This window comes from Littorina saxatilis, linkage group LG17 (genome assembly GCF_037325665.1).
Source record: "Littorina saxatilis isolate snail1 linkage group LG17, US_GU_Lsax_2.0, whole genome shotgun sequence".
Lineage (NCBI taxonomy): Eukaryota > Metazoa > Mollusca > Gastropoda > Littorinimorpha > Littorinidae > Littorina > Littorina saxatilis.
Genome location: NC_090261.1, coordinates 57,351,760 through 57,379,485, shown reverse-complemented (window position 1 = coordinate 57,379,485; position 27,726 = coordinate 57,351,760). Strand labels below are relative to the sequence as shown.

General features: G+C 41.3%; 1 protein-coding gene across 1 annotated transcript; it reads right to left on the bottom strand.

Moving 5' to 3' along the window:
- Window positions 1-109: 109 nt before the first annotated feature.
- LOC138952590 (fibropellin-3-like) lies at window positions 110-22,867 on the bottom strand. The gene is made up of 10 exons (XM_070324277.1): window positions 22,310-22,867; window positions 16,495-16,597; window positions 13,080-13,190; window positions 10,387-10,497; window positions 8,847-8,960; window positions 5,574-5,687; window positions 4,034-4,147; window positions 2,494-2,607; window positions 1,316-1,429; window positions 110-117 (listed from the first exon to the last, which is right to left on the bottom strand). The coding sequence occupies exons 1-10, from the start codon at window positions 22,616-22,618 to the stop codon at window positions 110-112; spliced, it is 1,212 nt and encodes a 403-aa protein (XP_070180378.1). The 5' UTR covers window positions 22,619-22,867.
- Window positions 22,868-27,726: the final 4,859 nt, after the last annotated feature.

Below are 27,726 nucleotides of genomic sequence, written 5' to 3'. Positions count from 1 at the left end.
GCATAATTCTATGGTTTATCTTGATATTAGTGACCTCTTTCTTTTGAAACTCTCCCGACAAAAAAAAACCATCATGAGGTTTGTGGCAACACATGTCATAAATACCACATCACAGCACTGTCGACATATATTTTCGCACACAATAAATTGCATAATGGCAACAGCAGACCGTTACGATGTCCAGATAAGTTAGAGAAAATAATTTAAAATGATGCTTGTTAATACTTCCTCTAGAGGTCATATAAGCTCTCATAATAAAAATAAATAAAATTATACGACCCTTGGGTGAAAAAACAAACAAAATCCAGCAAGTTTTGAATCCATGTATTGAATAACTAGAGGAATACCCGGCTTCGCCGGGGTGAATCGCGAGACAGAGACAGACAGCGTGGCGGTTCACCACAAACACCTTTGAAGGCGAAGTCCTGTCAAACGGGTTTGAGAATTTTAGAGCTTATTTCTTAGCCCTATAGTATCTGTTGTGGCTTCTCAAATGCCAGAACATACAGACAGACAAAAAGCGCTAGACCCCATCACAAACAGAACTCTACATTCCACAGGTTTTTGCCCACACACACACACAAACACACACACACACAGAGAAGCCGTATATATATATGTATATCTATATCTATAAATATATAGAGATAGGTGAGAGTGTATTTTTCGCGTGGCTATAAATTGATTCGACCTTTTCACTTTGACAGTAAGAACAACTTACGGGTGCAAGGGAAGCGTTGTGGACAGCGCAGTGACATTCTAAAAATAGTAACTTACAAACGGGAATATGGATTGAAGCCACACGAAGGAAGGGAGATAAACGCAAAACACTGGAGAAGATAAGGAAGAGTTACTTATAATGGTGAAATGAACACAAAAACCAAAATCGGTTCAGCGCTGCGCGCTGAGAGCACGTGTTGAAATATCTCATCGATGATATTGTGTCCGGGGTGTAGTACGGTGTCCAAATTTGAAAAAGATCTACCGAGAACTTTGGCGTTGTGATGTGGTGTAGCGGCTTTGGTGTGTCGGTATGGGGGCCCGGGTAGCTGAGGTGGAACCAAAATCGGTTCAGCGCTGCGCGATGAGAGCACGTGTTGAAATATCGACCAGGTTGTGTCCTGTCCCGGGTCTACCTGAATATGCCCACCAAATTTGAAGCAGATCCATCGAGAACTTTGGCCGTGCATCGCGAACTCACAGACAGACACACAGACAGACACACAGACAGACACACAGACAGACACAAGTCGTATATATATATAGATTATGTTCACCACAGTAAACCGTACAAGAAGCAAGGTAAACGAAATACCTGTCTCACAGTTACTTCCATTGTAACCAGCAGAACAGTTGCACGTGTAGGCGTTGACCTGGTTTACACAGCTCCCTCCGTTCTGACAGGGGCTGGAGGCACACTCGTCTATTTCTGTAGACAAAATACACATTGAGAAACTGTGGCACATGAAAGTTAGATATAAGGGGTATTGGTTGTCACAAATGTCCCCGTTGATGCTTTTCTTTCTCGAAGTTTCAGTTAGCTGCCTCATTCCAGAAGTAGATATTTTTACCTTTTAGTCGCGATGACAAGGAAAAGATGCACTTGACAATTGAAGTGTACAACGAAACTCGTGGACAAGTCGATGGTTTTAAAACAAATCAAAATAGTCCATGTCAAAAGTCTCTGAACTGCGCTTTATTGGAGAAGCATGGAATGAACACCCACATATTAACACTCCACTCGTATTTGTATCACAGAAACTAAGATTATACACAGTCGCAGAACTAACAGAAAGATCAAATTATCTGAGACAAAACAAACCATTCTTAACCATTTAGGCGCGTCATAGCATTCGGAATGAATGTGTATGGTTGACATTAACAGATCCATGTGTAAGTGCACAGGCTCCATTCCATTTACTTAGACACAGCTCTTTTCGCATCTGAACAGTATAATAGCTTGCAAGCTCTTGGATTTTGTTTTTCAATTTGTGTCATAAGTTTGACACATCATTTGTGCACAAACAAAATGTGGGCATATATGGGTTATATTGATACCAGTGACCTCTTTCTTTTGAAACTCTCCCGAAAATAAAACATCCCGAGGTTTGTGGCAACAGATGTCATAAATACCACATCACAGCACTGCCGACATATATTAACAATCTTTTAGGGAACCTTATTTGTGATTCGACATTTTCGAAAGCAATAACTTGTAAAATGACAACAGCAGTCCGTCAAGATGGCCCGATAAGAAGAGAGGAAAAAAGTTCTGCCTCGGTTATCAAGACGTTAAAAAAACTCAAGAAAAATTATCAAGAAATAAAGATGTGAAAAACATTTTAAAATATTGCTTGTTGAATCTTCCTCTGGATGTTAAACAACCTTTGGGTGAAGAAAAGAAAATCCAGCATGTTTTGAATCCATGTAGCCAATAAAAATGTTCGTCACAGTAAACCGTACAAGAATTAAAGAAGCAAAGTAAAGAAATACCTGTCTCACAGTTACTTCCAGTGTAACCAGCAGAACAGTTGCACGTGTAGGCGTTGACCTGGTTTACACAGCTCCCCTTGTTCTTACAGGGGCTGGAGGCACACTCGTCTATGTCTGTAGACAAAATAAACAATGAGAAACTGTGTCACCTGGAAGTTAGGTATAAGGGGTTTTAGTTGTTACAAATGTCCCCGGGGAAGCTTTTCTTTCTCAACGTTTTTCTTAGCTGCCTCATTTCAGAAGTAGATATTTTCTCCTTTTAGTCGCGAAGACAAGGAAAACATGCACTTAACAATTAAAATGTAGAACGAACATTGTGGTCGAGTCGATGGTTTTAAAACAAATCATAATAGTCCATGCCAAAAGCCTCTGAACTGCGCTTTTTTCTATAGGCATTTAATGAACACCCGGATATTAACACTCCACTCGTATTTGTAACACAGAAACTAACATTATATAAAGTCGCAGAACTAACAGAAAGATCAAATTATTAGAGACAAAACAAATCATTCTAAACCACGTGGGCGCGTCAGAGCATTCGGAATGAATGTGTATGGTTGACATTAACAGATCCATGTGTAAGTGAACAGGCTCCATTCCATTTACTAATACAGCTTTTTTGATATCTTTACAGTCCAATTGTTGGCAAGCTCTTGGATTTTGGTTTTCGATTTGTTTCTTTAGATTGATATTATTGACCTTTTTCTTTTTCTTCTTCTCCTTCTTCTTCGTTCATGGGCTGAAACTCCCACTATAGCTCATGTTTTTGCACAAGTGGATATTTATGTGTATGACCGTTTTACCCCACCATTCAGGCAGCATATACGCCGATTGGGGGGGCAGTATGCTGGGTATTCACTTGTTTCTATAATCCACCGAACTCTGACATGTATGACATGATCTGTTCTGTGCGTACTTGGTCGTGTGCTTGCGTGTACACACGAATGGGGATAAGGCACTATCAGGTCTGCACGTAAGTTGACGTTGGAGATCGAAAAAATCGCCATCCTTAACCCACGAGGCGACCGCGGCCGGGATTTGAACTCGCGACCCTCCGATTAGGAGGCCGATGTCTTATCCACTACGCCACTGCGCCCGTCAGAGACCTCTTTCTTTTGAAACTCTCACCCGAGAAAATAAAGCACATCATGAGGTTTGTGGCAACATATGTCATAAATACCACATCACAGCACTGTCGACATATATTAACAATCTTTTAGGGAACCTTATCTGTGATTTGACATTTTCGCACACAATAATTTGCAAAAGGACAACAGCAGTCCGTCAAGATGGCCCGATAAGAAGAGAGGAAAAAAGTTCTGCCTCGGTTATCAAGACGTTAAAACAACTCAAGAAAAATTATCAAGAAATAAAGATGTAAAAAACATTTTAAAATATTGCTTGTTGAATCTTCCTCTGGAGGTTAAACAACCTTTGGGTGAAGAAAAGAAAATCCAGCATGTTTTGAATCCATGTAGCCAATACAAATGTTCGTCTCAGTAAACCGTACAAGAATTAAAGAAGCAAAGTAAAGAAATACCTGTCTCACAGTTACTTCCAGTGTAACCAGCAGAACAGTTGCACGTGTAGGCGTTGACCTGGTTTACACAGCTCCCCTTGTTCTTACAGGGGCTGGAGGCACACTCGTCTATGTCTGTAGACAAAATAAACAATGAGAAACTGTGTCACCTGGAAGTTAGGTATAAGGGGTTTTAGTTGTTACAAATGTCCCCGGGGAAGCTTTTCTTTCTCAACGTTTTTCTTAGCTGCCTCATTTCAGAAGTAGATATTTTCTCCTTTTAGTCGCGAAGACAAGGAAAACATGCACTTAACAATTAAAATGTAGAACGAACATTGTGGTCGAGTCGATGGTTTTAAAACAAATCATAATAGTCCATGCCAAAAGCCTCTGAACTGCGCTTTTTTCTATAGGCATTTAATGAACACCCGGATATTAACACTCCACTCGTATTTGTAACACAGAAACTAACATTATATAAAGTCGCAGAACTAACAGAAAGATCAAATTATTAGAGACAAAACAAATCATTCTAAACCACGTGGGCGCGTCAGAGCATTCGGAATGAATGTGTATGGTTGACATTAACAGATCCATGTGTAAGTGAACAGGCTCCATTCCATTTACTAATACAGCTTTTTTGATATCTTTACAGTCCAATTGTTGGCAAGGTCTTGGATTTTGGTTTTCGATTTGTTTCTTTAGATTGATATTATTGACCTTTTTCTTTTTCTTCTTCTCCTTCTTCTTCGTTCATGGGCTGAAACTCCCACTATAGCTCATGTTTTTGCACAAGTGGATATTTATGTGTATGACCGTTTTACCCCACCATTCAGGCAGCATATACGCCGATTGGGGGGGCAGTATGCTGGGTATTCACTTGTTTCTATAATCCACCGAACTCTGACATGTATGACATGATCTGTTCTGTGCGTACTTGGTCGTGTGCTTGCGTGTACACACGAATGGGGATAAGGCACTATCAGGTCTGCACGTAAGTTGACGTTGGAGATCGAAAATATCGCCATCCTTAACCCACGAGGCGACCGCGGCCGGGATTTGAACTCGCGACCCTCCGATTAGGAGGCCGATGTCTTATCCACTACGCCACTGCGCCCGTCAGAGACCTCTTTCTTTTGAAACTCTCACCCGAGAAAATAAAGCACATCATGAGGTTTGTGGCAACATATGTCATAAATACCACATCACAGCACTGTCGACATATATTAACAATCTTTTAGGGAACCTTATCTGTGATTTGACATTTTCGCACACAATAATTTGCAAAAGGACAACAGCAGTCCGTCAAGATGGCCCGATAAGAAGAGAGGAAAAAAGTTCTGCCTCGGTTATCAAGACGTTAAAACAACTCAAGAAAAATTATCAAGAAATAAAGATGTAAAAAACATTTTAAAATATTGCTTGTTGAATCTTCCTCTGGAGGTTAAACAACCTTTGGGTGAAGAAAAGAAAATCCAGCATGTTTTGAATCCATGTAGCCAATACAAATGTTCGTCTCAGTAAACCGTACAAGAATTAAAGAAGCAAAGTAAAGAAATACCTGTCTCACAGTTACTTCCAGTGTAACCAGCAGAACAGTTGCACGTGTAGGCGTTGACCTGGTTTACACAGCTCCCCTTGTTCTTACAGGGGCTGGAGGCACACTCGTCTATGTCTGTAGACAAAATAAACAATGAGAAACTGTGTCACCTGGAAGTTAGGTATAAGGGGTTTTAGTTGTTACAAATGTCCCCGGGGAAGCTTTTCTTTCTCAACGTTTTTCTTAGCTGCCTCATTTCAGAAGTAGATATTTTCTCCTTTTAGTCGCGAAGACAATGAAAACATGCACTTAACAATTAAAATGTAGAACGAACATTGTGGTCGAGTCGATGGTTTTAAAACAAATCATAATGTTTGATGGGGTGTTGACAGACCAGCTTTTTTGTCGGTCCGAGGGGGAGCATATCGTCTTTTGTTTCATATTTATTGACCAAGGCCGAAGGCCGCGGTCAATAAATATGAAACAAAAGTCGATATGCCCCCCGAGGACCGACAAAAAAGCTAGTCTGGCAACAAACCATCAAACATCGTTTTTGTCATCATTTTGGTGGTTCAACATTAAGTGAAAAATCAACACAGGGAGCCATGGTTTGACACGCGAGTTCTGTTATTATAATGCATGTTCGGGGCCCCAGCACGTTGTTCAAAGCTGGCGTGCGAAAGCAACTTACTGTGTGTGATTTGAGTTTATAATGTTGAGACAAGTATGTAAGGTTTGAGGATGCGAAGTTCTGTAGGTTCCGACTACAGAGTGGTGTGTGAAACCAACAGTAAGCGCCTTTGAGACGATAGTGCCCACATGTTGCATTCGAGCGATGGGATTGTCGTATTTCAAACGAGGTGATTTGCTTGCACAGTCAGTGTTGACCATCTCACAACAGATCTCTTATGTGGATTATCGTGCGACGTTCGAGTCGGGGGCAAGGAATCGCAGGAAGCAAAGATGAGTCTTTTTCCATTGTCACCTTTCTTTCCGGTTGTTGGTGCATATAATATTGTGCGGACAAAATGATGCGACGGCGAGTGTTTTTTGCCTCCAAGATTTTGTGGTGTGGGTATTGTTTTGCTCGTTTCATACCCACACCAAAACCTGAAACACACCCCACCCCACCCTCCCCCTCCCTCACAATCAGTCCATGAACACAAACACTGACACACACAAATTAATGATCAAGTTACCCCCCCCCCCCCAACCCTTCACTTGCACACCTGCAACGCAGACGATTAAATATTCATATAGGTCAGTGTTGGGTTTTTTGTTCTTGTTTGTGTTATTGCAGAATCGGTTTTCTCTTATTGCTACACGTGTCTCTTCATTACATTTCACCATCGCCCTACCACCCTGCCCCTCTCGGTATTCCACCCCTCGGTTTTCAGTGGTAAATATTAGTAATCGAATATTGAAGCTACGTTGAGTCAAAGGTCACAGAAGATTTGCATCGTGCAGCACTGCACGAATTGGGTCAAAGGACACAAACGATTTGCGTCGTGCCGCGAAGGAAAGATAATCGCGATCTTGTTTCTCATTGCCTCTCTGTTTTTCATTAGACTTGTCATTCTGCTTGCTCGGCTTTGTCAGATGTCTTCATTTCTTGTTGCTATGTTCTTTAGCTTTTTTATCATTATTTTTTTATTTGCGCTTAGTTTATCGATACAACGTCTTGTGCACGGGTCAAAATGTGTGTGTCAGGGGTCAATTGGTTTGACTTAAAACTTGACGTTCGTGTTTCTCCAAAGAGATACACGCACTCCATGACATTGTGAGAAGATAAAACATATCGATAGGTTTCATTTGTTTGCGATAAAGCATAAATGTATGACCTTTGATGAGGTAGTTTTGTTTTTTGTTTACATTTGCCAGTTCGTATTTGGAACTTGGCGAAGCAGTGTCGTCTGTTTAGGTCTGGGGAAACGCCAATGAAAAGAGCCGAAGAATCCTCGAGCGTTTCTATTGGGTTTGCTTTTGATTATCCATGTAATAGGGCTTCCTGCAACTATGGTAACCGGGGATTTATTCCCCGGGGAACATGAGATTTATTTCCCAGGTGCTTGTGAATGAAAACTCGTGAAAATGATGATTATAATAGTCCATGCCAAAAGCCTCTGAACTGCGCTTTTTTCTATAGGCATTTAATGAACACCCGGATATTAACACTCCACTCGTATTTGTAACACAGAAACTAACATTATATAAAGTCGCAGAACTAACAGAAAGATCAAATTATTAGAGACAAAACAAATCATTCTAAACCACGTGGGCGCGTCAGAGCATTCGGAATGAATGTGTATGGTTGACATTAACAGATCCATGTGTAAGTGAACAGGCTCCATTCCATTTACTAATACAGCTTTTTTGATATCTTTACAGTCCAATTGTTGGCAAGGTCTTGGATTTTGGTTTTCGATTTGTTTCTTTAGATTGATATTATTGACCTTTTTCTTTTTCTTCTTCTCCTTCTTCTTCGTTCATGGGCTGAAACTCCCACTATAGCTCATGTTTTTGCACAAGTGGATATTTATGTGTATGACCGTTTTACCCCACCATTCAGGCAGCATATACGCCGATTGGGGGGGCAGTATGCTGGGTATTCACTTGTTTCTATAATCCACCGAACTCTGACATGTATGACATGATCTGTTCTGTGCGTACTTGGTCGTGTGCTTGCGTGTACACACGAATGGGGATAAGGCACTATCAGGTCTGCACGTAAGTTGACGTTGGAGATCGAAAAAATCGCCATCCTTAACCCACGAGGCGACCGCGGCCGGGATTTGAACTCGCGACCCTCCGATTAGGAGGCCGATGTCTTATCCACTACGCCACTGCGCCCGTCAGAGACCTCTTTCTTTTGAAACTCTCACCCGAGAAAATAAAGCACATCATGAGGTTTGTGGCAACATATGTCATAAATACCACATCACAGCACTGTCGACATATATTAACAATCTTTTAGGGAACCTTATCTGTGATTTGACATTTTCGCACACAATAATTTGCAAAAGGACAACAGCAGTCCGTCAAGATGGCCCGATAAGAAGAGAGGAAAAAAGTTCTGCCTCGGTTATCAAGACGTTAAAACAACTCAAGAAAAATTATCAAGAAATAAAGATGTAAAAAACATTTTAAAATATTGCTTGTTGAATCTTCCTCTGGATGTTAAACAACCTTTGGGTGAAGAAAAGAAAATCCAGCATGTTTTGAATCCATGTAGCCAATACAAATGTTCGTCTCAGTAAACCGTACAAGAATTAAAGAAGCAAAGTAAAGAAATACCTGTCTCACAGTTACTTCCAGTGTAACCAGCAGAACAGTTGCACGTGTAGGCGTTGACCTGGTTTACACAGCTCCCCTTGTTCTTACAGGGGCTGGAGGCACACTCGTCTATGTCTGTAGACAAAATAAACAATGAGAAACTGTGTCACCTGGAAGTTAGGTATAAGGGGTTTTAGTTGTTACAAATGTCCCCGGGGAAGCTTTTCTTTCTCAACGTTTTTCTTAGCTGCCTCATTTCAGAAGTAGATATTTTCTCCTTTTAGTCGCGAAGACAAGGAAAACATGCACTTAACAATTAAAATGTAGAACGAACATTGTGGTCGAGTCGATGGTTTTAAAACAAATCATAATAGTCCATGCCAAAAGCCTCTGAACTGCGCTTTTTTCTATAGGCATTTAATGAACACCCGGATATTAACACTCCACTCGTATTTGTAACACAGAAACTAACATTATATAAAGTCGCAGAACTAACAGAAAGATCAAATTATTAGAGACAAAACAAATCATTCTAAACCACGTGGGTGCGTCAGAGCATTCGGAATGAATGTGTATGGTTGACATTAACAGATCCATATGTAAGTGAACAGGCTCCATTCCATTTACTAATACAGCTTTTTTGATATCTTTACAGTCCAATTGTTGGCAAGCTCTTGGATTTTGGTTTTCGATTTGTTTCTTTAGATTGATATTATTGACCTTTTTCTTTTTCTTCTTCTCCTTCTTCTTCGTTCATGGGCTGAAACTCCCACTATAGCTCATGTTTTTGCACAAGTGGATATTTATGTGTATGACCGTTTTACCCCACCATTCAGGCAGCATATACGCCGATTGGGGGGGCAGTATGCTGGGTATTCACTTGTTTCTATAATCCACCGAACTCTGACATGTATGACATGATCTGTTCTGTGCGTACTTGGTCGTGTGCTTGCGTGTACACACGAATGGGGATAAGGCACTATCAGGTCTGCACGTAAGTTGACGTTGGAGATCGAAAAAATCGCCATCCTTAACCCACGAGGCGACCGCGGCCGGGATTTGAACTCGCGACCCTCCGATTAGGAGGCCGATGTCTTATCCACTACGCCACTGCGCCCGTCAGAGACCTCTTTCTTTTGAAACTCTCACCCGAGAAAATAAAGCACATCATGAGGTTTGTGGCAACATATGTCATAAATACCACATCACAGCACTGTCGACATATATTAACAATCTTTTAGGGAACCTTATCTGTGATTTGACATTTTCGCACACAATAATTTGCAAAAGGACAACAGCAGTCCGTCAAGATGGCCCGATAAGAAGAGAGGAAAAAAGTTCTGCCTCGGTTATCAAGACGTTAAAAAAACTCAAGAAAAATTATCAAGAAATAAAGATGTAAAAAACATTTTAAAATATTGCTTGTTGAATCTTCCTCTGGAGGTTAAACGACCTTTGGGTGAAGAAAAGAAAATCCAGCATGTTTTGAATCCATGTAGCCAATAAAAATGTTCGTCACAGTAAACCGTACAAGAATTAAAGAAGCAAAGTAAAGAAATACCTGTCTCACAGTTACTTCCATTGTAACCATCACGACAGTTGCACGTGTAGGCGTTGACCTGGTTTACACAGCTCCCGTTCTGACAGGGGCTGGATGCACACTCGTCTATGTCTGTAGACAAAATAAACAATGAGAAACTGTGTCACCTGGAAGTTAGGTATAAGGGGTTTTAGTTGTTACAAATGTCCCCGGGGAAGCTTTTCTTTCTCAACGTTTTTCTTAGCTGCCTCATTTCAGAAGTAGATATTTTCTCCTTTTAGTCGCGAAGACAAGGAAAACATGCACTTAACAATTAAAATGTAGAACAAACATTGTGGTCGAGTCGATGGTTTTAAAACAAATCATAATAGTCCATGCCAAAAGCCTCTGAACTGCGCTTTTTTCTATAGGCATTTAATGAACACCCGGATATTAACACTCCACTCGTATTTGTAACACAGAAACTAACATTATATAAAGTCGCAGAACTAACAGAAAGATCAAATTATTAGAGACAAAACAAATCATTCTAAACCACGTAGGCGCGTCAGAGCATTCGGAATGAATGTGTATGGTTGACATTAACAGATCCATGTGTAAGTGAACAGGCTCCATTCCATTTACTAATACAGCTTTTTTGATATCTTTACAGTCCAATTGTTGGCAAGCTCTTGGATTTTGGTTTTCGATTTGTTTCTTTAGATTGATATTATTGACCTTTTTCTTTTACTTCTTCTCCTTCTTCTTCGTTCATGGGCTGAAACTCCCACTATAGCTCATGTTTTTGCACAAGTGGATATTTATGTGTATGACCGTTTTACCCCGCCATTCAGGCAGCATACGCCGATTTCAGCGGAAGCATGCTGGGTATTCACTTGTTTCTATAATCCACCGAACTCTGACATGTATGACATGATCTGTTCTGTGCGTACTTGGTCGTTTGCTTGCGTGTACACACGAATGGGGATAAGGCACTATCAGGTCTGCACGCAAGTTGACGTTGGAGATCAACAAAATCGCCATCCTTAAACCACGAGGCGACCGCGACCGGGATTTCAACTCGCGATCCTCCGATTAGGAGGCCGATGTCTTATCCACTACGCCACTGCGCCCGTCAGAGACCTCTTTCTTTTGAAACTCTCACCCGAGAAAATAAAGCACATCATGAGGTTTGTGGCAACATATGTCATAAATACCACATCACAGCACTGTCGACATATATTAACAATCTTTTAGGGAACCTTATTTGTGATTCGACATTTTCGCACACAATAATTTGCAAAAGGACAACAGCAGTCCGTCAAGATGGCCCAATAAGAAGAGAGGGAACAAGTTCTTTTTTTTTCTTTTTTTTTTCTCTTACACCTGTTCCTTGTCCCGGTGTGCTCTCACGCCGCCCCGTCCCTGCACTCACTGCTCCATCCACATCTGAATTTCGTTCCGCTGCCAGACTTGCCGATTTTACAGACGCTCCAGGGAGGGATGTCGGGTCGTTGCGGTAGGCTACCCTCGGAAGATGACACTGCACTTCTGCTGAGTCACTTCGACGGTGTTCAGTTGTGGGCCTGTCCCGAGCTAACGGACGCAGCCCACTACCTACTATGCCCCCTACTAACGACATTGACTGCTAAGTCGCGGAGCCAGACTGAGTGAGGGTCCCCTCCAGAGAGCAGACAGCCACCACGTCCCTCCGTCGACCCCCCAGAACGTCACACGTTGAAGACTGACAGCAGAAGTACTTTTCAGGGAAGGATGGAACAGGAACACTGAGACCAAGGTCACCATGAGAGCTCCGGGCATGAAGGGCCACAAGAGCAAGGACAATTTATAATTTTTGGATGATTAATGAGATGAGGATGGTTATAATGATGATGCTATGGATTTCCAATTTTGGTTTGAGACTACGTGACAGGGCAGCACTCTACGCTTACTGTCATAATATATCCTGGTGTCAACCAGGCCCGAGAACTGCAGCACCTGCGGTGTTGGTCAGGTAACCAGAACCTGAGCACCCTCAAAGTCGCAATCGTTAAGTGAATGACACTCGGCTGTGTGATTCCAGCCTTCCCATAGGAACCATAGCACTTCCACTCTGGGTAGGAGCCGACCGTAGCCCGAATGGGGATAAGGCACTATCAGGTCTGCACGTAAGTTGACGTTGGAGATCAACAAAATCGCCATCCTTAACCCACGAGGCGACCGCGGCCGGGATTTGAACTCGCGACCCTCCGATTAGGAGGCCGATGTCTTATCCACTACGCCACTGCGCCCGTCAGAGACCTCTTTCTTTTGAAACTCTCACCCGAGAAAATAAAGCACATCATGAGGTTTGTGGCAACAGATGTCATAAATACCACATCACAGCACTGTCGACATATATTAACAATCTTTTAGGGAACCTTATTTGTGATTCGACATTTTCGCACACAATAATTTGCAAAAGGACAACAGCAGTCCGTCAAGATGGCCCGATAAGAAGAGAGGAAAAAAGTTCTGCCTCGGTTATCAAGACGTTAAAAAAACTCAAGACAAATTATCAAGAAATAAGGATGTAGAAAAAGTTTTAAAATGTTGCTTGTGGAATCTTCCTCTAGAGGTTATACGACCTTTGGGTGAAGAAAAGAAAATCCAGCTTGTTTTGAATGCATGTATTAAATAATTATGTTCGTCACAGTAAACCCTACAAGACTTAAAGAAGCAATGAAAAGAAATACCTGTTTCGCAGTTACTTCCATTGTAACCAGCAGAACAGTTGCACGTGTAGGCCCTGTCCCCGTCTACACAGGTCCCATTCTGACAGGGGCTGGAGGCACACTCGTTTACGTCTGTGGACAAAATGCACATTATGAAACTGTGTCACTTGAAAGCTAGATAATAGTGGGATTATAGTTAATACAAATGTCCCCGTTGGTGCTTTTCTTTCTCAAAGTTTCACCTGCAAGTTTTGAGTGATAAAAAGCTCTCCCACACTAAGTAGTGTCCTGTCTAATTGTCGATTTTGACGAATACGTATTTCTTGACTCAGAAGTCTATTATCCTGGAAGTAATTAACTACTATTACAACAGCAGTCGACAGCGGTGATTTATAATTATGCCCTTTGACCTTTCCTTGGGGATATCCCGTAATAAAAATATAATACGGGATTGTGGGAAAGCTGTTCAAGGGCACTCACGCACAATATTCGATTTTCAATTCTCGACTCAAAACCTTTGGTATAAATCAAATGTAACATTAACAGCTATTGTGTTTTCAGCGTAGCAATAGGGCCCGATATTTAGACGAGACAAGTATAATGCCGACGAGTCGAAGACGAGTCGCATTATACTTGTTCGAGTCTAAATATCGGACCCTATTGCTACGATGAAAACACAATAGCGTTTATATAGCTATTCTGACATTAAATTCTGTGTTAAAATCATGTTTTTGTCAGCAACAAGGACCAGAATGGTCCATGTCGTTGATTGCAGACGACAGTTCCCTTTCTGCATGAAGCCACGGAAATAACCGAACATTGAAAAACCCACGGACATGTATTACGGAGAAAACTCAAGATAACCGGATGCTTAGCATTACGTCAATATCTTAGGAATCATATGACGTTATGACGTATCATGCTTGCCTACGTAGATTGTATGTTCGAAAGTCTGACTTCTGTTGGGAATTCGCGTGGTGAAGACTGCGGTAAATCTGTAGATGATAAGAGAACAAGGATTGTCTCAGAAGAAACGACGAAATGTTTCAGACCGGTAACTTCATTTCAACATTGCACTACACAATGGACGTTCTATGTGACAGGAGAGTTTGCTGATTTTGTGTTAAACATTGGTGATTGGAGAGATCGTCTGCAAAAATCAGAGATAGGTCGCTTCAGATTGCAGCTTCTGGAAATTTGCAAGGTTTGTTGCCTGTTAAAGAACTGGATTTTACACGTAATGTATGTCATGTACAGTAAGCAACAACAACAAGAAGAGCAAACGCTCGATCGAGTCACTTTCGCAGTTCTGAATATTATATGAGGCATCAGATGGACAGGAAGAAATTGCTATTCACAACACAATGAGTCACGTTCACATAAAATTTGAGCCCGGTCACTTTTATAGTTTCCGAGAAAAGCCCAACGTTAAGTTGTGTGTTGCCGAACAGAAAAGGCTAGTTATCTCCCTTGTTTTTCTGATAACGTTCGTAAAAGGCTACAGATGTAAATACTTTGATGTAAAGAATAATCCTACAAAGTTTCAATCACATCCGATGAACTTTGTCAAAGATATAAAATTTTTCCTTTGACGCTGACCTGTGACCTTGAAAAAGGTCAAAGGTCAACGAAACCATCGTTAAAGTGTAGAGGTCATTGGAGGTCACGACTAAACAAAATATGAGCCCGATCGCTTTGATAGTTTCCGAGAAAAGTCCAACGTTAAGGTGGTGTCTACGGACGGCCGGCCGGACAGACTAACACTGACCGATTACATAGAGTCACTTTTTCTCAAGTGACTCAAAAACATACACAAAGCAAATGGCATCGTCTGTCGACTAGCCACAGACACAAGCCTGGCGAGGTATGCGTGTACTTTATACACGTGGAAGAAACCGGAACCATGCGTCTTTGTTATTGCCGATATCGTTTGGATATCGGCAAAAATGGCCAACTTTCGTAGCGTTATGCTTTGATGATCGGAAAAGGGATGTGTGAGACCATCCAATCACAGCCCCCGAATCCCCCCACGTGTCCATCAGAATAGCTATATACAAGCATATAGAGTTTAGAAAAGAAAAAAAATAGTTGAAAAATCATGTTTTACAAAAGTCTTTAGGGACTCGAACTCGAGACCGCCGGCTTCGGAGGCAAACGCCTTACCACCCCGCCACAAAGGCTTACTATGTTTAAGCCTGAAAACTAAGACTTGAACTGCCAACATAACTGCCACGTGCGCGCGTCGGGTTTTCGAATTGAGCATTTGTTGACTCGTCGTTTTCCCCGTTCGTATTTGTGTTTTGTACGTTTTCTTGATATCATCATTACATTTTAGTCGCGGTGTTGCCTATAGGACAATCGATTTTCACCAAAGCCGATGTTACTTTAAAAAAAAGGGTAATTCTGGGGATGATATTGTTCCGCTGGAAGTACTCAATAATTATGCAACTTTTTATTATTTCGATTCATTTCTAAATCCAAAACATTTGGAATAAAGCAAACGAATATAATACAAGAATTACGAGTTCAGAAAAAAATAAAAACAAAATTACCGTCGAAGCGGTTCGAACCCGGGCCCACAAAAGTAAGAACTAGCGCCATTGTCGAGCACGTTACCAACTGAACTATCCTGTCGCACTGTTTGCGAGGGAGATTTTAACTTCAAATATTACACTTGAGTTCTCGAGAGTGGCAACGACTGACTGACTCGAGTTTCCGAGTCTGTCCGTTCGTATTTGTGTACTGTTCTCTACATCTCACTGTTCGGGGCTAGTTCCGTTCATAACTGACCCAACGCTCCCTGTCACTTTGTATATGTTTGGAAAGCAATATCAAGTAGCGAAAATTTCAAGCGTGACCGACATTATGATTGATACGAAATGCATTGACTAATCGCCGAAAGGCGCTGACGTCATTGCATGAAACTACCCAAGATCCTCTATTCTCGATGACATACTAAGGAGTTCGTTCGGGAGAACGGCGATCTATGGGCGGTTTATCATATAAAGGGAAGCAAGCGGTTAAAACCGGGCGTCGATAGAGCCAATGACCAGTGTTATCTACTTGTAGAATTTCATTCAATTGTGTTGACTTTAATATGAGGAATATCCAGGTAATGGTTGATTCTTGATTTACCATAACTGTTTCAAAAGGATCACAGTCTGCCTTTCAAGCGAATAGCCATATGAAACTTACTATCCTTGCTAGATTACCATCACAAACCTCGATGACCCCCCACCTCTCTCTTTTTCTTTCATGGCGTTTTCATAATGTGAGTTTGTTTGCGCATACGTACACACATATACACATGCACGCGCGACCCGAGGGGTCAGGGGTGGGGGCACATTGAAAAATAAAGGAAAAACCTGATTGTGTTATATATAAGTGTAACCTCACTGTCCTCCACACAAACCTTGTTTTGTTTTATTTCACTCACCCGCTGGCAAATCGTTGCAGACGTTTTTCACATCGGGCATGGCTATTGGAACGCAGACTTTCTCTTTTCCACAAATGCGATATCGACATCCGTGCTCCGAAGCCTGCACAATAAAGATAATTTGTATTGCTTTTTTTTCTCGTTTTTAAGACAAACAAGAGTGAAGGAGGGCTTATAAACACAATGGTCATAATTATTCGTTGTATAGGGGTATAGTCCTTCCTCTGTAAATAAAAACAAGATTTGTACGAACACCTCTTCACTTTAATTTCTGTTAACGAATTTGTATTGACATTGAATGGTAATTTGGTGTAATCTAGTCTTTTAACAATGGTTACTACTATACTTCTAGATAAACGTTAATGTTTAAAGTTGTTGACACGATGTTGAGCATACATTTGAATTTGTTTCTGCAAAATAACAGACAATTCAGACTACCGGTTTTTGGAAAATATGTTCAGAAAAAGTAAGCCCAACTGTATAAAATTAGAACAACAGAGCTTCCCGTCTGTTTGTCCAGAAGGAACTGTTGCATATCGTTCGACTCCTTTTATGTAGATCGAAATGCCCTTGCGGTGTAAGCCGGTTCACCTGCCTGTAGCAGGAGTTGTTCTACGAATTGTGTATCAAACAATGTTTATCGCGCATCCGTTTTTCCTGGCTCAAATTTCAAACTGCTTTACGACCATTCGTCTTCAATTTTGTTGCTGCATCTCGTGTGTATCACCGGGGATTCGGAAGTATAGACATTTGACATGTCGTTGATTTCTTGAAACCAAGGTTAGACTTGATCGCAGCAATCTCAACAGCAAGCCATGCATGCAAAGAGACTCTCTAATCGACTGGCCACACATGATTACTCAGTCGGGCACCCTTGATAGGTATAAGTACCCGTTTGTTTCCATACATGTTGGCAAGTCATACATGTGCATGCTGCTAAGAGGTATCACTGATTTCAGTCCAGGAATATCAATTTACCGAAAATAAAGACAAATAACAACCACAGCTTCTGGTATTATTCCTTAATACCTCTACTCAGATTAAAAGAAAATATAACCCCCAAAACAAACTTTAAAATGACCAAACCATGTATTTCTTTGTTAAACCGAAAGCATGTATAAAAAAAATTGAACCAAGGAGAATGCCAGGTTTCTTAATCTTCTAACAATTCAAACACTTTATTACGAAGTTGATTAATCGAGTAATGTTTCTTGATTGTCTACCTTTAATAAAAACCATATTGTTATGAGCCTATCCATCCCGGCCATTAGCCGTTTCTTTATGACTGTATAGTGCTCTGTAACCTTCTCCAATGGTCATATCTTCTTTCCAATCAGTTTGTTTGCTCACGTTTCAATTAAAGAATAAATTATGTAATAAAGATATTTCGCCGAATTTATTCAAAACAAATCTTTAATCTTTTGTCGAAACACTTTCCGATAACAATTGGGTTGTGCTTGCGTAATGTTTTGTTGTGATGCGAATCATACAATCCACCAATAACTTTAAAGGCAGAGTAAGCCTCCCGTAAACCATCACAGATACGGTCAGGCTTTTACACACAGTACAAACACCATTTCATTTAAACACTCACCAATTGAGAACATCCTAGGTGCCCTCCGTAAAGAGCGAACAATTTTCAAAGAATTTATTTTTGCGTGGTTTATCTTACCCCTGAGCCATCGTGAACCCGTGTGATCCAGTTTTCCCTTTTCACAATGCAGTCGTCATAGTTAGTCATTTGAATGCGACTCGACGTGAGCTTATCTACAATAGCACGTTTTTTTTATGCACGAAACAACGGCTGTGGTTCACAAGAACTCTAGCGATGGCTTTTGACTGTTGAGAGGAACGGCGATTTGCACTGATAAACCGGCCGTCGTCTGCTACGACCCTTGCGTGACCCTGCTTCCGGGCTTTTCTTTTTTTAAACTTTCACAACTTCGAATTGTTCTGATCTTGTCTTGATGAAAAACGAATTCTTTTATGATTAAAGAATGTTTGTGTAACAAGCTGTCAATTTATTATTTAGATTTTAAAAGTTAGGTCTAGCGCAAAAACGAGGCGCCGTTGTTGTTAACGGAACAAGTCTACGAAAATAAATTCTTTGAAAATGTCTCACGCTCGACAGAAAGCAGCCAGGATGTTCCCGTTCGGTGAGCGTTCAAATGGAAGTATGCTTGTACTGTATTTAGACGCTCGGGGAGCTCTGTGATGGTTTACGGGAGGCTTACTGTGCCTTTAACATTTGCCTTTGTATTTTCCAAATTGAAAATTAACGGTAACTTTTATTCATAATATACAGTAAAACAGATTGCGAGATCTATTTTACTTCAGCGCTTTTTGTCTTTAAGATATGATCTATTTCCAATACAAGCTTTCCAGTTTCTCTATGTATCAACAAACTGTGATCTGTATTATTAGACAACTGCTTATCCATGTTATATAATTCTTTTAGTATTTTCTGTTGTGTGGGTTATTGGTCGCATCTTCTTATTTTTACAAAAAAGAATGTATACAAAATTCGCTTATTTTAACTTTAAGACGGGCACAGTACATCGTTAGTTGTATTTCTGAACACTTCATCACATATTGTTCTAACAATAAATTCTATCTTTAAAAAAGAAAAAGAAAAAAAAAGACTATCATTACATTCCCGAAACGATGGGTCTCTATCGATATACGTTGTAATAGAATACATACAGGAATTCATTTTTTGTGATCGGTCTGGCGCTACCGACTATATTTTACAATCCCAAGCTCAATACATCTATCACTTGCAAATGTAAAATCGATTGTGCTTGTAACAAAATCGCGTTTTTCGTGACCATGTGAACACTTTACCACCAACATGAAAAAGACACAACAAATCGTTCAAACCATTATCACCAATCGAACTTTAACTATATTCACAACAAATGCAAAAAGCTTTCCTCCGCTTGTGTTGTCAACAAATTAATATATATTATGAGTATTTTGGACCAAAATATGACATTTTACACAGATCGAGACAGCCAGTGTTCCGCAGAGATCGCGCCAGCGGTCGAGGTGAACAACGACTTTCGAGATTTGTGTTTATAATGTCATATTTTGGTCAAAAATACAAATAACAGTTATTTATCGATCGATTTTTGTTAGAATTCCTTTTATTTTTGAACGTTTGAACGCACGCAAACATGCACTGTTTTGTTGTCTCGGCTAATCGCCTGAATCTGAGTTTTTGTCGGACTCTGGCGTCACTTGCTTAAAAAAGGGAAATCCAATGTCCAATCGATACATTTATTTTCATTATTTTTATAAACACACACAACTTTTTTGATACTCAGGTGGTACATTTAAACATTTCCCAACACAATGCAGGACAATTTCGTCTTTCAGTCGCACCGTCCGGTTCGTAATCATTGTAAAGGCACACCTTTTCTTCGTTACTTCCTGTGAAATGTGTGTTGGTGGGTGGGGGGGGGGGGGGGGGGGGGGAGGGGGGATTTTCCATTTGTTCGATTGTTGTTGTTGTTGTTGTTGTTGTGTTTTTACATTTAGTTAAGTTTTGACTAAATGTTTTAACGTAGAGGGGGAATCGAGACGAGGGTCGTGGTGTATGTGTGTGTGTCTGTGTGTGGGTGTGTCTGTGTGTGTGTGTTTGTGTGTGTGTGTGTGTCTGTCTGTGTGTCTGTCTGTCTGTGTGTGTGTGTGTGTGTGTGTGTGTGTGTGTGGAGCGATTCAGACTAAACTACTGGACCGATCTTTATGAAATTCTACATGAGAGTTCCTGGGAATGATATCCCCGAATGTCTTTTTCTTTTTTTCGATAAATGTCTTTGATGACGTCATTTCCGGCTTTTTGTAAAAGTTGAGGCGGCACTGTCACACCCTCATTTTTCAATCAAATTAATTGAAATTTTGGCCAAGCAATCTTCGACGAAGGCCGGACTTCGGTATTGCACTTCAGCTTGGTGGCTTAAAAATTAATTAATGACTTTGGTCATTAAAAATCTGAGAATTGTAAAAAAAATATTTTTTTTTATAAAACGGTCCAAATTTACGTTCATCTTATTCTTCATCATTTCCTGATTCCAAAAACATATAAATATTTTATATTTGGATTAAAAACACGCTCAGAAAGTTAAAACGAAGAGAGGTACAGTAAAAACAAGCTCTGAAAATTAAAAATATAAAAATTATGATCAAAATTAAATTTTCGAAATCAATTTAAAAACCCTTTCATCTTATTCCTTGTCGGTTCCTGATTCCAAAAACATATAGATATGATATGTTTGGATTAAAAACACGCTCAGAAAGTTAAAACGAAGAGAGGTACAGTAAAGCGTGCTATGAAGCACAGCGCAACCGCTACCGCGCCAAACAGGCTCGTCACTTTCACTGCCTTTTGCACTAGCGGCGGACTACGTTCAGTTTCAGTCTGTGAGTTCCACAGCTTGACTAAATGTAGTTAATTTCGCCTTACGCGACTTGTTTGTTGTTGGGGGGGGGGGGGTTATTTTTCCGTTTGTTCGATTGTTGGTTTTGTTATTGTTGGTGTTGTTGTTGTTGCTGTTATTGTTGTTGTTTTGTTGGTGATGTTGGTGTTGTTTTTTTTAATTGTTTTCTGTTTTCTTGTGTTGCGTTTGGGGAAGGGGGGGGGCGGGACGGGAGTCTTTGGTTTTGACTTTGATTCTCACCATCTTGGGATGAAGGAAACAACACCTAAGCTTGGACTGCTTTTGGTTCCTTCAATCATTTGTATATATCTGTGTCCGCCAATTTCACACATCGCAGGGTTGATGTACTAGTGAATGTTGTGTTTGTTTCGCAATAAGCGTCCTTTTTTTTCTTTTTCCTTTTTTTCTCCTTATTTTTGTTTTACCTCAGTTTCATGTAGGCTTCTACAACCCTTAATGTTTGTTCTTTTTTTTGTTCTTTTTTTTTACGGGTGGGGAGCATCCTTCTTCATAGGTATTTTTTGTATAATCAAATCGAAAAACCTGTTGTAATAACTACACTCTTTCTACAAAACATATCTAATACAATTATATAATGTTCTCTATCTTTCATTTTTTCTCTTCGTTGACTATTCTAATTTCCTTAACCGTAAATCGCAATTAGCGTTCTAACACCTAACATTTCTTTGGATTTTAGTCAAGGGTTTAGAACGTGTGGATTCTATCTGTTTAAAAAATAATTACCTTGTCACTCGTAGGTGTATACAATATAGCAACAGCAGGAAGCTTTGAAAAAAGCATGATGTGTCTTTTTGAAGTTTTGAAAACAACATTTGAAAAGACAAAAACGGCCATGCATAAACTAGATGTACACACTTCTCCATTCAAAATGCAAATGTCTGTATTAAAAACATCAACGGCTAACAGCCCGGCTGCTCTCTGTGCAGGGTGGGATTGTTGTTTTGTTTTGCTGAATTCTTTTCGAATAACGACACTGGTGTCAGTTTACAAAATCAATTCTACAAAATTGTATGAGCTGATCAAGCACACACCGCAAGGTGGATTTTGTGCATTCGTGTTAACATAATATTGCAAACACAAAAATGCATGGTGTGAGACGAAATCACATGCAAAATACAGCATCCACAATGCAAATGACCATCCTAAAAAATGCAATTTAAGAGTATTTATGTCATAGCGTTTTTACACACACACACACACACACACACACACACACACACACACACACACACACACACACACACACACACACACACACACACACACATACACATTCATGCACTCAGTGGTCACGCGCGCACAAACACAAGAACAGACAAGTAATTAAATATTTATGGGCCAACAGTTCTCCTCACCAGATAGTCTCCTGAAGCCTTCTCCTGCATCCATCCATCTAACAAATCGTCGTCTTTCTCTTCTCCGGCGTGCAGAACACAGTTGTGAGGATGAGCGTCGTCCAGGTTCTTCGTGTAGAACGAGAACCGCTCACAAAGTTCAATGTACCAGCACAACCTCTGACATTGGTGATGATTTCCGAAGGTGTGCTTTTTTAGAATATCGTCAGCTTTAAGGGGGTTTGATTTCCCCGATATTCCAGTTTCAAAGAGAACGTTGACGACAATAAAAGAACAGAGAAATCCGTACCAGGAAGGCAGAAAAGCCATCGTAGATACAGCTTCTGCAAAACTGAGAGAATCAGATCAAGTCTGCTTTATGATTTAGAGGCACTGTGGACAATCGCTATGTGTCAGACACAATTACATGATGTTGAAATATTCGAATTTAAGATCCAATGGAGTGTTCTTAAAAGTATGATTTCAGACGGAAAACGGATCTTGCAGAAAACAAAGTCAGCTGTCCCTGATGAACAGCGCGAAATAAGAACCTCTTCACACGAACAAGAAGGCAGCAGGTTTACCCGTTGGACGAGTCGACTGTTGTGATTCTGATCAGCCTAAATATGTAACTGAAATACCTGAAGCCCGTCACACAAAGTGTAAACCAGCTCATCTCTCTTCCGTGGGCCAGTTGCGTTGCGTCAATGACACATCGCCCCCTCCCCCCCCCTTCCCCCAACCCCTCCGCCACACCCCCTTCTCATATGAGTTAGGGCATTCTGACCAATCACAGAATCTGTTTCACTGAAACACCAACTTGATTGAATTACGATGAGGCATAACTACTCAACTAGCTCAGACACGACTTCGTCAACCCTATGATAATAGGCTTCGCGGTGCAAATCTATTTACTGATTTATTGAGTATCAAAAGCGCAACACTTAAGAATCATTTTGAAATACTGTTTTACCTGTGACTGGAACATTTTTATTGGGACTGGTAATTCAAAACAAATGTCAGGTCTGATATTTCAGACCCTACACCCACCGAAGCTGCTTGGAACAAAAACCTCTACCGCAGCTGACGTAAAGGGATGATGCTAGCATGATGGTGTCCTTTACAGGTACTTGTTTACGTGTTTCACGTTGCATTTTTCGAGCCTGCATTTCAAGGTCTGCTGGAAAATGAGTGACCATTAATGGTAATGGTATCTGCATCTGATATCAAACAGACTAAAGCATTTTTTCTGTCGATATTTTGAAGGCATAGTGAGTTTTCTTGTCACAGCGGTTTCGAAAACCGGACAATGCGAGGTCAGATTACAACATGGTCTTGAACAATATCGTTTGTTCTGTAAGTTATATGTTCAGCTTTTCCGAAAATTCCGCGCGAGTTGAAAGTTACCATACGGCAGTGTTCAAATCGCAACTAAAATTCAGGAATAATGTTGCCTGTAGTTCTTCTATTACAGTCGTGCATGTTGTGCTTTTTTTCCCTAAGTGAAGTTGCTTGTTTGGTTGGCAAGTTTTTTCTTTTTGTTGTTGTTGTTGTTGTTGTTGTTGTTGTTGTTGTTGTTGTTGTTGTTGTTGTTGTTGTTGTTGTTGTTATTAATTTGTCAATTTATTTATTTATTTATTTTGTATTTATTTATTTATTTATTTATTTGGTGTTTAACGTCGTTTTCAACCACGAAGGTTATATCGCGACGACCCCAAAACAATGCCACCCACAAACATGGTAATAAATTCTACAGGCGCCCAGCGAATTACTTCATATTTGGTTTAAATCATCTTCAGATAATGGATAATTGTCAAGGAATATTGAGGTTGCTGGTCCGGTGTTGCCTTTTCCATGCACGCGGGGTTTCTACATTCACACACTCATTCATACATTTTAACACACTGACACACACTGTCACATACAAGCATACGGGATGGTGACAACACGCACTCAAACAAGACACACGGTACAAAACAAATGAACACTTCAATGACGTCACTATTGAATCAAATCATCAGTTATAAATTATAATTATGAAACACAACATAATACCTCACGCTCACACAGAAGAAGAATACACAGCTCGGCACTGAACTAACACTTCCATCCGGCGGAATTCTTGGAAAGTTTACAACACATCAGGAATAACATCAGTGAAGTCCTTGCCGTTACACAATCCGAGTGAAGCACATGTTACTGTCCCCCACCGACACGATATACATCCGCTTACATCGTTTCTTCTCTCCCAGCTGCATGCATTGATTAAAACCTAATCACTCTAATTAATAAAAACACTTACTTACTTAGGCCCTTTGCCCCCAGCAGAGCATAGGCCATTGACGACATTTCTTCATCGCACCCTGTTCTGGGCTGTATAAAAACACTATCATTCCACGTAAAACCAAACACATCCGCACCCCTCAGTCTCACATCGTTCTCTGTCGTCACCTCACCCTGGCTAGGTCAATCTCACACCGGTGACACTGTGACGGTTCCCCTACGCTTTGTGTTCGGTGCCCTGACCCTTTGTGTTCGGTTCCCACTCGGTTCCCACACGCCAAAATTCGCGGACAAAACATCCATTTATGGTAGTATTACGCAATGTTGCTCTCTGAGAATGGTCTTGTTAGATCTGTGAGTGTTTACACTACATGCCTAGGTGCTGTTGGATTGAAGGTTTTTGATATTTTAGCCGTTATTAGGTAGAATGCCTTCCACTTTACTGCAAAACTGCATAATTCGTAGCATCGGCAAGAAATATCCTACCAAAAAATGCCTGCTTGGAACTGTCCGTGGTCCAGCAAAAAGTTCAACATGTCTGTAGCAGACAGCCCAAGTTTCAAGATTGTAGGGCCATCCAAACAGCCGTAATAATAAAAACAACAAAAGTAGTCAGTGAAATTGGCTGTGTTCGGTCCCCCCACACTTTTGTGACGTAGGCGTGACGGTTCCCATAATTCATTGTGTCGGTCCCCACTTTCTGTGTCGGACCCCACTTTCGACCTAATTTCTCTGTGACGGACCCCACAACCAGCCTATTTTGTGTCGGTCCCCACACCTTCTTGGATTTATGACTTGCCGGTTACTTGTATCATTGTATTCATTGAATCTAATTGTCTCGGAGTTATTTTTCAGCAAAAACCGAAAAGGCAGCACCTTTTGTGATACCAAGTAAGTCAGATGACATCAGTATGTGTGTGTGTGTGAGTGTGTGTGTGAGAGAGAGAGAGAGAGGGAGAGAGAGAGAGAGAGAGAGAGAGAGAGAGAGAGAGAGAGAGAGAGAGAGAGAGAGAGAGAGAGAGAGAGAGAGTTGTGTTTCCGTACCCGCGACAGCGTTTTTCCAGCGGCGCGACGAAAATCAAGCACATAGAAAATGACCAGGGGCCAGTTTCATAAGATAGCAGTGAACCGACTGACAGTCGATCGACTGCCCAGTCGATGGACTGTGGTTGATCGCCGGGTCACCGAAAAGCGCGTTTCATGAGCGAATCACCGTCACCCGCGGACAACCGCAGTCGACCGACTGTACAGTAATCCGAATGGCCAAGTCGAGGGCTAAATTTAGCAACATTACCACTTCCGTTTGCTCATTCGCACGTGGAAATGGCCGATTTCGAAGAAAAAACAAGTCTCGGCCCGCTGAAAATAACAATGACCGAGACTTTCAGTAATTCCTTCGCGTGACGTCGAACCCTCTTACGCCATAATGTGACGTCTTCAAGACATAACCCTGACTTGTCTCCTGGATTACTGCGTCATGATAGATACATTTCGAAGAACAATCACAAGGTTTGGCTCACAATCCAAACAAGTGTGAGCATTCTGCCATTGACTGTGCGGATAATTACATTTTTTTTCGGTTTACCGCAGTAAGCCGAACACAGTGTTGGGGGGAGAGCTTCACCGTGTTCGGCCGACTTCCGGTGAGACGACCCGCAGTCAGTCGACCGAAATTTTGTTCGTGAAACCCGATTACGTCGGATTACTGTGGTTATCTCGGACAACTGCAGTCGGTCGACTGTCTTTCTGGCTTATGAAACTGGCCCCTGGAGTGTTTCCACACGCGCGACGCGTTAGCGGCGCGACAAGCGGCAAGCGACGCGATTTTTTTGAAAGGGTCCTGGAGCGATTTTTTCGCGTTGTCGCGCGGCAACGCGGGAGTTTACAGATTTTACCGCATGTTTAAAACGCAAGTACGGAAACACGTCACGCGTTTGCGCGCGTTTTCTTTTGTCGCTGACGCTGTCGCGGGTACGGAAACAGAACTTACCGCGAGTACGACACTACCGCGAGTATAACACTACCGCGTGTCACACTACCGCGAGTATAACATTACCGCGTGTCATTTTATGACTTCCATGGCTGAAGGCAAAGCTTGAAAATGTTTCCTTGAAATATAAAACAAAAAGGCCTGGTCTGTTCTCTGAACACTAATTCAATGTTTGTCATGCTAACCAAGAACTCAAAACGATCAGAACACACTATCAGAATACATATAGAATGGGTTGCTTCCAATCAAAGTTAGAACACAAACTCACAAGAAGTAAGTTTGCATGCGTTCGTTCTCTCTACGGTTATGGTACTCGCGGTTGTGGTACGCGCGGTAGTGTGACACGCGGCAGTGTTATACTCGCGGTAGTGTCGTACTCGCGGTAGTGTGACACGCGGTAGTGTTACACGCGGCAGTTTCGTACTCGCGGTAGTGTGACACGCGGTAGTGACGCTCGCGGTAGTGTCGCATAACCGGAGTGATCTGGAAAGGTGTCAATCTCTCTCTCTCTCTCTCTCTCTCTCTCTCTCTCTCTCTCTCTCTCTCTCTCTCTCTCTCTCTCTCTCTCTCTCTCTCTCTCTCTCTCTCTCTCTCTCACACACACACACACACACACACACACACACACACACACACACATACTGATGTCATCTGACTTACTTGGTATCACAAAAGGTGCTGCCTTGCCGGTTTTTGCTGAAAAATAACTCCGAGACAATTAGATTCAATGAATACAATGATACAAGTAACCGGCAAGTCATAAATCCAAGAAGGTGTGGGGACCGACACAAAATAGGCTGGTTGTGGGGTCCGTCACAGAGAAATTAGGTCGAAAGTGGGGTCCGACACAGAAAGTGGGGACCGACACAATGAATTATGGGAACCGTCACGCCTACGTCACAAAAGTGTGGGGGGACCGAACACAGCCAATTTCACTGACTACTTTTGTTGTTTTTATTATTACGGCTGTTTGGATGGCCCTACAATCTTGAAACTTGGGCTGTCTGCTACAGACATGTTGAACTTTTTGCTGGACCACGGACAGTTCCAAGCAGGCATTTTTTGGTAGGATATTTCTTGCCGATGCTACGAATTATGCAGTTTTGCAGTAAAGTGGAAGGCATTCTACCTAATAACGGCTAAAATATCAAAAACCTTCAATCCA